Genomic DNA, 10,238 nt, shown 5'->3' with positions numbered 1-10,238 from the left:
TCAGGAAGGTACAGGTGGTTTATTGACTCTCATTCCCTATACAGAAATTGACAGGAGGAGGGAGGGAGGTTGTGCAAATGGACAAACGAGTGCTACAGATCCATATTGGTCCTTCTAGGCAGCAGAAACAAATAAGCGCTGTGACCACCAGAGGTATCAAGGTCCAAGACGCTGACACCTTCAACCCCTGTTGCATCGGCAGAGCCTGGTGTCGGGAGCGAGCTGAGGGCTGGGGCTGGAATCTGTGTCCAGAACAAGAGGAGGCAGGTTGTGAAGCCAGCTCGTACCCTTCCACCCTCCTTCCCCACGTCATCCATCCCTCCCATTCCAGCCCAGCTGTGATGTGAGGAGAGAAGAGAGCCTTTTCTCTCCCTCACTTGGCCCTGATCAGCTCTGTCTCCTGTCCCTGGCCACTCTGTGCCTCTCTCCTGCCTCCCTGCGGCCTTATGCGGAGGGCGGGGGAAGAGCAGGGGAAGCAATGTGAAGGGGGAGGAGAGGCAACAACTGCCTGGTAATGGGCAGCCACAAAGCAGTCCCTAGTGGCCAAGCAGGAAAAATGCAGGGGGAGGGGCTTTTTTGCAGTTTTCCATATATGGTGAGTCAATTTTTAAGGGGAGGGGCTTAAGCTCCACGACCCCCACAACAGGTCACCCCTGCCTCCAAGGAAGCACTGAGGTCCCAGGTCAGAGGCAGGTTTTGGGGTCCCATTGGGGGAAGCTGGCGACAGCAGCTTCTCTTCAGGGTAGAGTCAGGAAGTCCAGGAGGAGAGTGGTGCGGCAGGAAGGGGAGTCCTGCAAGTGGTCTTTCTTCAGGGCAGAGGGCTCCCCCTAGGAAGCACCAGGGTTCTTTCAAGGGAGAGAAGGGGCTATCAACAGATTTGAATCCCCTTAGTGCTGATAGACTGGGGTCTGGAGGGGAGGGGAGCCCTTTCTCACCTACCCCTAGAGGAGGCTGCAGCCCCGTTTTTTCGGTCTGGTGGGCTGGGGGCAGAGAACCGCTCGGATCGCCTCGTCAAACACCGTTTTCAGGCCACGTTGTGTCAGGGCCGAGCACTCGAGGTATTTCACAGAATCTGCCAGGAGAGAAGTCGGCACCATCACTGGGAGGAAATAGGAGTGAATCCAGGAAGGCCCCATCCCAGTCCTGCAACTGTGAAGGGTCCTCACCCAGAAGAGACGCCAATGAAGAAATCTCAGGGCAGGGCCAATGTCAGCCAGAACAGATGCATCCATCTGTCTCTCTGTCTGTCTGCTCTGGCCCCCAACTCTGCCGTGGCTGAGCATCTCGCAGTCAGTAACGTATTGGTCCTCACAACACCCCTGTGAGGTAGGGCAGTGCTATCACCCCCATTTCACGGTTGGGGAACTGAGGCTCAGAGAGACTGACTTGGCCCCAGTCCTGCCAAAACGGCTTCACAGCCATGGGAGACAGATTTGATGGATCCCCAAACCCGGTCGGGCTGTCAAGATATGTGGCCAGGCTGGTGGAGCGGAGAGCATCCTCGCTCTGAGAGGGGAGGATGTGGTGGCTGTGCGGAAATGGGAGGTAGGTTGGGGGCGAGTGCTTGTGATTCGTCCCTGGGGGAACGGCTGTGCTCCACTGACTAGCCCCCTCTTCTCTGAAATCCCAGCTGAAAACATCTCATTTCTCCCTACCCTGTGCCTCTGCATCTCCCCCTCTCCTCTGACCTAGCTGCAGCTCAGGTTTAGGGGCTACACGAGGCAAGGAAGTGGTGTACTGTATGGCGGAGCAGGGGAAAGAGATGGACATAGATGAACAAAAAAGGGTGAGGCAGAGCTACCATCTTCCCCGAGTTGCTCGCACAAACCCCAGATCACGGGGACAGGAAGAGGAAGCAGCGGTTGGGTCTCTCTGAGACAAGTTAAAGACCTCACTGTCCCTCCTACTTCCGGACTTGGGGAGGAGGGTTCTGCCAACAGAGCAGCTGTGGCTTTCCCAGCAAAGACTGACCAGCTAGAAGAGGCCAGGGAGGGATAGCTGGTGGGGGATGGGTCGGCAAAAGATCTTGGCCAGAAGAGGGGCAGAAGACAGGGAGCTGAGGGGTGGGATTCCCTCACAAAGGGTGTCACAAAAAGAAAAGGCCAGGCCTGCCCTTCCTGAGCCCTCAATACCCTGTTCTGTCACACACCCCTCGGCATTTCTTCCGGTAGCAGCTCCCACTCAGCTTCATGGGATCCTGCCCATGTTCCCCATCCCCTGCCAAGGAAGCACATGCCAAACTGGTGGAGAGCACATACACACACACCCATCCTTTCCCCCAGCGCCTCAGCGTATTGCCAGTATGGCCTTCTACCTACCGATCTCCTTGGCCAGCGCAAGGCCCTGCGGGTATGTGATGGGCGACAACTTCTTCTCCTTCAGCTTCTCGATCGTATCCTTGTCGTCACGGAGATCCAGCTTGGTGCCCACGAGGATGATGGGGGTGCTGGGGCAGTGGTGTCGGACCTCAGGGAACCACTAGAGGCAGGTCGAGAAGGGGCCGGGAGGAGAGAGAGAAAGACACACACCCACACACCAAATAAAATCCAGCTGCCACTGTTCCCTCCTGCACTGTCCTGTGGGTGGGGTCCAGAGGCAGAGCCCCTGACGAGAGAGCCCAAAGTGGGACTTCCCTCCCCCAGGAGCTGAGACACCGGAGCGGCGGAAGGGAGAGAGCTATGCAACAGCCTCAGGCTGCCCCCCACCTGACTCCCTCCCCTTTAGGTGGGAGCTGAAAAAAGGGGGGCAAATACACTGTTGGTCCCTCCCCCCGCTGAATGTTGGGGGAATATATCCCCACACCCCATAAATTACCCGCGCATAAGAGCTGTGCTGAGCCGGTCTTGGTTGCAAGTTGCCCTCTGAACGTGCAGGCTGCAGCAGTGAAAGCTGCTGGGGCCAGAGCAGTGAAGGGGCAGGAGTGGGGGGCAAGTGCTAAGGAAGCACCCAGGTGGGAACGGGGAACAGTGTCCTGGAGCAGCACATTTGGTGGGCCCTAGAATCTAGCCTGGTTTGTTCGTTAATCTCTCTTGGACAACCCAGAGGCTGTGGGAGGCCAATATTCTAGCTACTCCTGAGAAAGACACAAAGGAAAATAGCTCTCAGGATCCAGATAATCCATCAACCGTTACCGCCCACGCTCACTGCACAAGCGTTCCTTTTTCAAGGCCAGTGCCTGTTCGTGCGGCTCTCACTGGCTCCTTGAGCTGCACGTGGCGAGTTAGTGCATACCTCTACTCTCTGCACAGAGACACCTCCACACCAGCCACAATGCGCTTACCTTGGCGCGGACATTTTCATAAGAGGCCGGGCTGACCAGAGAGAAGCAGATCAGGAAGACGTCCTGTAAGGACACAGCAGCATTCGGGGATTAGGCTGAGGGGGACCCCTCCCAGCACTATGCTGGAGCATTCTGTCCAGCATAGGAGAGGGGCGGGCTGGTGAAAGGTGCTGGATTGACAGTACTGGAGACTCAAGCTTTCTTGTTATCCCCCCCCAAAAAGGTACAGCACTGTGCACCTTCCCTCCATCCCTCCCAATCTGTGCAACTCAGTCCTGACATTTGTGAGCACCTGGATGGGAGAGAAGGTTGTTCAGTCTCCTGGCCCAGCCAGCCCTTGGTAACACTGACATGATTACTGAGGGAATCTATCATTGCTAAGTGTGGCGGCGGAATTTTTGTGATGTGGACTCTTGTCCTGCTGGGGAAATGGACTGACTGCCCCTCACTCATTTCCCACAGATCATCAACCAATCATCAGATGGGGACGGTTTTGGTTTCTGCCAAGGTGGGGCCAGATTCCAACTGGTCACAATAAATGCAGGAGTGAGACCTAGCTGGTACTCGGGTACTCAGAAAAATACTTCTCTGGTGGCCCCATCACTGCAGAATTTAAACTTTAGTTTAAAAAAAACCCAAACACTGAGCCTATGTTTCTAGCCCTTCCAAGTTGTGAAGGAAACCTGTTAAATGTGAACTGATGCAGTGTTGTCTTCCTGAATCAGCAACCAGACTGCTTGGGGATAATAGCACTGATGTGTGTTGACTCTGAATCCTACTGATGACCATATGAACACAATTAACTATTTCACTGCTGATTGTTTTAGCAGACTGTGGAGCTTGAGTAGAGTACCACCATTCTCTCCCCTGCCCCCCGCCCATCAGACCCTGTTTAAACATAAAAAGCTCTGTTTCGTGGACTCAGAACACTCCACTCTCACAATCAGGACACAAGAAGACATGAAAGTCTCCATATCTCATTTGCAAATCCCCAGAGTCATTCAAATCCTGTGAGAGGTACCTTAGTGCTGAATAATACCATATGATATTTAGATCGCTCTCCAAAATATTCCCCATAATCCCTTCACCCTTTTGGATCCCCAGATGCATAGCATATAAAATAACGGGGATGGGGTCTTCGGGGGCTGGTAAGCTCTCAGAGAGGGGCAAATTAAGAGAGGAACTCTAGCACCATCTCAGCCGATAGTAAGTCCGACTTCTCCAGCACAGGGAGATGTCGTCAAGGGAATGCGCCCTGGGTGCAATGAGTGGGGAGCAGGGCACAGTGAGGAATGACCCACCGTCTGCGGATAGGAGAGGGGCCTCAACCGGTCATAATCCTCCTGCCCAGCTGTATCCCACAGGCCCAGGTTTACGGGCTTGCTGTCAACCATCACGTTGGCAGAATAGTTATCGAACCTGCAATGCAAAGAGAGAGAGAGAGTCGGTTCCTCAAACTAGGGAGATGAGTGTTCAGGGGGCAGGAGGCCATGGCCACAACGCACCTCTTTCTCGCGCACCCAGGGTGAGAAGAGACACTCCCCTGCAGTGCTTCAGTGCTGCTGGCTCACCGAATACCTGCACCCGTCCCACCGCAACCTACCTCCCCATAGCCCAGCTGGCCCGAATTCCTTCCCGGCTCCAGCTTATCCCACTGCCTTTGGGGCTCCATCCTGCCAGTGAAGCCCCAATCTGTTGCTTCTCCTCAAGTTCCCCTTGCCAAGCCCTCCCCACTCTCCGCTACAGCTCTGCGCTCTCTAAGCCTTCATCTGCACCCTTTTGTTTTAGAAGCCAGATTGCCCTCTTAAACAGTTTCACACCATCCGCCTTCTCTGTACCACTCAGGACCGTGCTCCCTGCCAAGCTCCCCGCTGGAATTGGTAAGGACGCCATGGTTTGCACCCCTACTCGTACAAAACATGCTGTGGTATCTCTAATGCCTATAGCCAGTGAGGCTCTCCTGTCTTGGGGCAGAGCGTCCCCTGGCGCCGTGCTGGAACACAGGGTCACTGGCAGCTCAGAGAACAGTTGCCACCCACGCAGGTGCTTCTTGTAGGTCTCCCATCCTGAACCCATTTGTTATATTTTTCCCTGTGCAGAGAGCAACCATAAGCTCTCAGTCTAAAGTGAAGGAAAAGAGCAACAAGAAAGAACCAAAGTAAAGTCCCTGTGAGGGAGCACACCCTGTGCATGTCTCCTCTGTAACAGGCTGCCCCAACTCAGAGAACAAAATGGCTGCCTCTCTCGGCACACAGGGCAGGGGTCCTAGATAGGAACTGGTGTGGTGCACAGCAAGTAGAAGGCGTTGCACAGCTACACACACCACACCGTTTGGCACACGGGAGGTGACAGTATCGCAGCACAATCCGGCCACCAAGAAGAGGCGGCTTCTCGCAGCCCAAAGCTCGGCTCAAATTGACCATGCCAAAGGGTGAGATTTAAGGTGCTCCCTGCCCTGTTTGCACAGTGATTTATATGCAGCTTCCCAGGACGCTTTGCTTTGCTACTGTGGTATAACAGCAACACACACCTGTCTCTTCCAGGGAGCTGGAACCCTAAGGGCCAGATTCTGACAGCCTTACCCCCACACACATGGAGTGACTTCAGTGGGACTTCTTGTGCAGTAAGGCGCTATTCACTGAGAACAAGGGCATGTGCTCACATACATGCCAACGGTGGTGAAGGGAGAGAGGAACGTCAGCTTGTACCATCCCTAATCAAGAGCTGCTAGTAGCCTGCACTTGGGGCCATCCTAAATTGCATCCCTGCTTCAGTGGCCCCTATAGGAGTTTGCAGTGGTGCAGATCTGTCCCAGCCTTGTACCTTGCTGCCTGGACACACTCCTTGCATCCTTTACCCTGTCCCCTACAGCTAGGGCCGCCCCTCCCCCCCCCAAGGCAGCAGAGAATTGGCTCTGCACCAGGTATGAAGGCTCCCTGTGCCAATGCTTATGTCTTCCTTGTGGTCCCTTTAGGTCAGGCTCCCTGGTGTAAAGGAATCACAGGGCAATGATGAAGTAGGCCCCTTGTCCATTTCACAGCTGGTGAACTGAAGGCTGGGACTATCCAGATACCAGACAGCCCCATAGCCTATAAACGAACAGCTTTCTGGTGTCAAGACTTGACCCAGTACTGACCTATGGGTGCAGAAAGCTAGTACTCCTGATGGTTGTGTGTCCCTCTGCCCTCCTGCTTGCCCTCTGCCTGGCCCCCCAACCCCCCATCTGCTGGATACTCACACAGTGGGGATGTATTCGCCTGGGAAGGCATTGGTGGTGTAGCTGATGAGGAGACAGGTTTTACCCACAGCTCTGAAAGAGACAGAAAACACACCCAGGACCTGTTACTGTGATTCCTGCTGGGGGGGGTGGGGGAGGTTATCATGCCTTCCCTGACCAGAAAGCCAGACGTAGCAGAGGGCTGGAGGAGAAGAACAGAGAATCCAGATTCTCAGCCCTAATCACTGCACAAGCAGGGTTAGAGTGTTAGAGGGAAAGGGAAGGAGAGAGGATGTTACATTGCACTCATGTCTTCTAGCCTAAAAGTCGAGGCATTTTAGGGACCTTACACAAGGATCACTTAGCTGAAATGCAGTCACTCTGGGCTGGAGCACAGCAGCTGTTTATCAGTGCACAGCAACAAAGAATTTCTGACAGGAAACGGAGGAATATATGTATCCGTTTGATACAGCAGTGACAACGTAGAGTAACCAAATGCAATAGCCCAGATGGCACCCCCAACAGGATAGCACCCTCTAATGCCACGATGGGACATGTACCAGGGAAAGGACACCTCACGCTATATGAGCACGGCACTATATTGGCTTCCCTGAGGCTACCTACCAAGCGTCATCGCGCATTCCTTCCATCTGACATGGCCCTCATGAGCGGGGCTGCCGGCAGCGAGGCTGCTCTTGGGGCTTCAGAGCAAGCAGCCAAAGCTTCCTCCCCCCTCCTCCCCTTCTCCTTTCATAGAGTCATAAGGTTTAAAGCCAGAAGGGGCCATCAGATCATCTAGTCTGACTTCCTGTATAACACAGCAACTAGACACCTGCAGCTGGCCTGTGCCCGCCGACTCAGGCTCACGGAGCAGGGCTGTTTCTTTGCTGTGTAGACGTCCGGGCTCGGGCTGGAGCACAGTGGAGGGTCTAGAGCCCAGGGTCCAGCCCGAGGCCAGAAGTCTACACAGCAATGAAACAGCCCTGTGAGCCAGAGTCGGCTGGCACAAGCAGCCATGGGTTTTTCTTTGCTGTGCAGACCTACCCTCGCAGGCCACCGGCACCACCCAGCTTTCAGTGGAGCATGGTGGAGAACTAGGTGGCCAGAGCCACAACGCATTCCAACCCCAAAAGAGGGCGCTAGTGGGAGAGAGACCAGGCCAAAGGGACTTCAAAGAAATGCAGGGAGAGCAGGGACTTGAACCTATGTCTCCCACAAACTGAGTGCTCAAACCACTAGGCTGTGTCCAGAAATTCCATCCTGGACCTGAGACACCATTCCAATGAATTGGCATTTTCTGTCACACAAAAAAAGGTTCCACGGAAAAGTTTCCAACCATCTCTAATGAAGGGCAAGGGAGCCAACTGTGAAGGAACAAAGAGATTACAGAGAGGGAAAGGAATCACAGCCAAGACAAACAGGGGAAGGATGGCCTAGTGGCTAATGGCCTGGCCTTTCCCAGCTCTGCCTCGCTGGGTGACCTTGGGAAAGTTATATAACCTTACTGTGCCTCCATTTCCCCATCTTTAAAATGGAGAAAACAATACTGACCTGCCTCCCAGGTGGGTGGCAGCACCTTAAAGCAATGGAATTAGCAGAGTTCTGGAGGAGGGTTATAGGGTTACTGTGCTGGGGGCCGGTTATGGGGATAGAGCCATTGAGCTGAAGGAGGGATATGGGGTGGCAAAGCTATGGGGGAGGGTTATGGGATTATTGTGTTGGAGGGCCATGATGGGGTCAGTGGGGAGAGATATGGGGCTAGCAGAGCTATAGGGTTTATGGGGTTAACAGTTATGGGGGAGGCTCTGGGACTGGTAGAGTTATGGGGCAGAGTACTGGCGTTGTGTTGGGGGAGGGTTGGGGGGTTAACAGAATTCTGAGGAGAGGTTGTGGGGCGGCTGTGGGGTTAGTCCCAGGGTGTTTCCTGTGCAGGTGGTTTCAGGTACTGCTCTGTAGCCCTTACTTTCTGGTCTTTACGGTACTTTCCTGGCAGGTACCAACATTTGTTTGGGGTTTGCTCTGTATTTCTTTGTCCCTCCCCCACCCTCTCGCCTGCCCCTGCCTCCAAGGTGGTTTCTATAATTTGATCGTTTGTTTGCAAACTTCCTCCTGGGGCCAGTTGAAAGGAGGAAGTGACTGCAGGGTGCTGGGCCTCTGCAAATGTCACTTCATCTGCTACCGATAGCTGCCCCAGATAACAGCATCACCAGCTCCTAGCCTGGAAGTGGCTTAACCCTCACAGTGCCAGACACTACTCTCGCCTCACAGCTCTCCTGGGCCCTGGCTGCTTGTCTCCCAGTGCCCCTGTGGGGCAGCAGCCCACTGGAGCCCACCTTGAGGAAGCTCCTGCTGTTGAAGGCCTTGGCTGGGCCATATCCACTGACAGCAGGGTGCACACTGGCCAAGCGGTGGATAAGCCAGGCAATGATTATTCTGGGTTCAGATGCCCAGGGTTTCATTGCCTCACATACCTAAGGCAGACAGAGGGCATCGCGTGTCTCAGGGGTGAAGGGGAAAGGAACATCTTCTCCCTGCTGCGCCCATGGAAGTCCCACTGAATGATCTCCGGGACAACTCATGGAGAGAGCGTGGGTTCTGAGATGCACAGAAGAGGACCCACAGTGCCATCCATGCACCACTGCCATGTGTCAGTCACCGCCCCCCACCCATGGCTTGTGGCGTGGCCCAGTAGAAGGGAAACCACAATCTCCCCCACTGTGTGTTAAACCTGACTCCAGTTCTACCAGCAATAGCTGCAGCGGGGGAGGCACTGTAGAGGGGACACCTTCATCTAGGGGAGATCGGCCAATCTACAAATAGTTCGTCCTTCAGCGGGCCTTCCCCGGAAAATGCCCGTCCCCCATCCCGACATAACGCACAACCTCCATCGCAGACTGCCCCCCTGCACGCCCTGCCTGGCAGAGAAAGAGAGCGAAAGCAGTTCAGAGGAAGTCAAAAGCAAAGAAGGTGAAATGTCACCAAGAAACTACCTTCCCCCTTCTCTGCCCCCCCCCCAAAATAGAAGGGTACGTACCCATCTCCCACCACCACACACTTGATGGCCTGCATTTCTCTGGCCTCACGGAGGAGGGCGGCTCCTGTGGCAGGAGGAGTCAGGCAGAGCTAATGCTCTCAGGGGACCAGAGGAAAGACCTGTACAAATGTAATGTCAAATCTAGCGTTGAAGGGAGCAGCAGATCGTGGGGAGGGAGGAAGTGGAAGAGAGACTGTTACTTAACCCTCCCTTTCTCGTCAGTCCCTCCCCTCTGGTAGTCCAGGCCACTGGCTGAAGGCGGGGCATGTGCAAACATGCAGTTTGAAAGACAGTTTCATGCACCAGATGACTCAAGTAATTTCTTTTCTATGCTTCCTGTCCCCAGCTTTGAGCAGCAGGGGGTGCTGTGCTGCATCCAGCCAGGGGTTAAATTAAGGAGGAGAAAGGGGGAACACCATTCCCTCCCCTTTGCAGAAAGAAGAGGGAGGGGTCCTCCTTTTCTTCCTGGCTTCCCCAGAGCTCCCTTTCCTCTCGGGCAGGTGCAGTGAGGACTCACCACTCAGGGTAATCTGCTGTGGTTGCTGGAGGAGGAGCCGGCTCCTGACTGAGGAGTTTCAGGGCCTCCCAGCCTTCCTGTTCTCAGGTGAGCATGGTAAAGAATCACAGAGAAAGCTGAACAAGGAACTTTACTGGAATTGGGAAAGCAGCGTTATCCCTACCGCTACTAACCTCTCCCTCTGCTTCAC

The 10,238-nt window shown here is 54.5% G+C and overlaps 1 protein-coding gene across 1 annotated transcript; it reads right to left on the bottom strand.

The window, feature by feature from the left end:
• On the bottom strand, positions 1-9,729 carry RAC2 (Rac family small GTPase 2). Its single transcript, XM_034777211.1, has 7 exons — positions 9,532-9,729; positions 6,519-6,590; positions 4,582-4,699; positions 3,281-3,343; positions 2,319-2,478; positions 940-1,072; positions 1-242 (listed from the first exon to the last, which is right to left on the bottom strand). The coding sequence occupies exons 1-6, from the start codon at positions 9,564-9,566 to the stop codon at positions 942-944; spliced, it is 579 nt and encodes a 192-aa protein (XP_034633102.1). The 5' UTR covers positions 9,567-9,729; the 3' UTR covers positions 1-242; positions 940-941.
• Positions 9,730-10,238: the final 509 nt, after the last annotated feature.

Source organism: Trachemys scripta, chromosome 1 (assembly GCF_013100865.1).
Source record: "Trachemys scripta elegans isolate TJP31775 chromosome 1, CAS_Tse_1.0, whole genome shotgun sequence".
NCBI classification, from domain to species: domain Eukaryota; kingdom Metazoa; phylum Chordata; order Testudines; family Emydidae; genus Trachemys; species Trachemys scripta.
Note: the sequence above shows the minus strand (reverse complement) of the source record. Positions and strands in the feature narration are given on the sequence as shown.

Bases quoted from the DNA above. Each gene is read 5' to 3' on its own strand.
- RAC2 (XM_034777211.1), bottom strand. From the start codon at position 9,566: ATGCAGGCCATCAAGTGTGTGGTGGTGGGAGATGG. The intron at 6,591-9,531 runs GTACGTACCCTT...TGTCTCTTTCAG, and splicing joins TGTGTGGTGGTGGGAGATGG to AGCTGTGGGTAAAACCTGTC. The intron at 1,073-2,318 runs GTAGGTAGAAGG...CTCTCCTGGCAG, and splicing joins TGCGCTGGCCAAGGAGATCG to ATTCTGTGAAATACCTCGAG.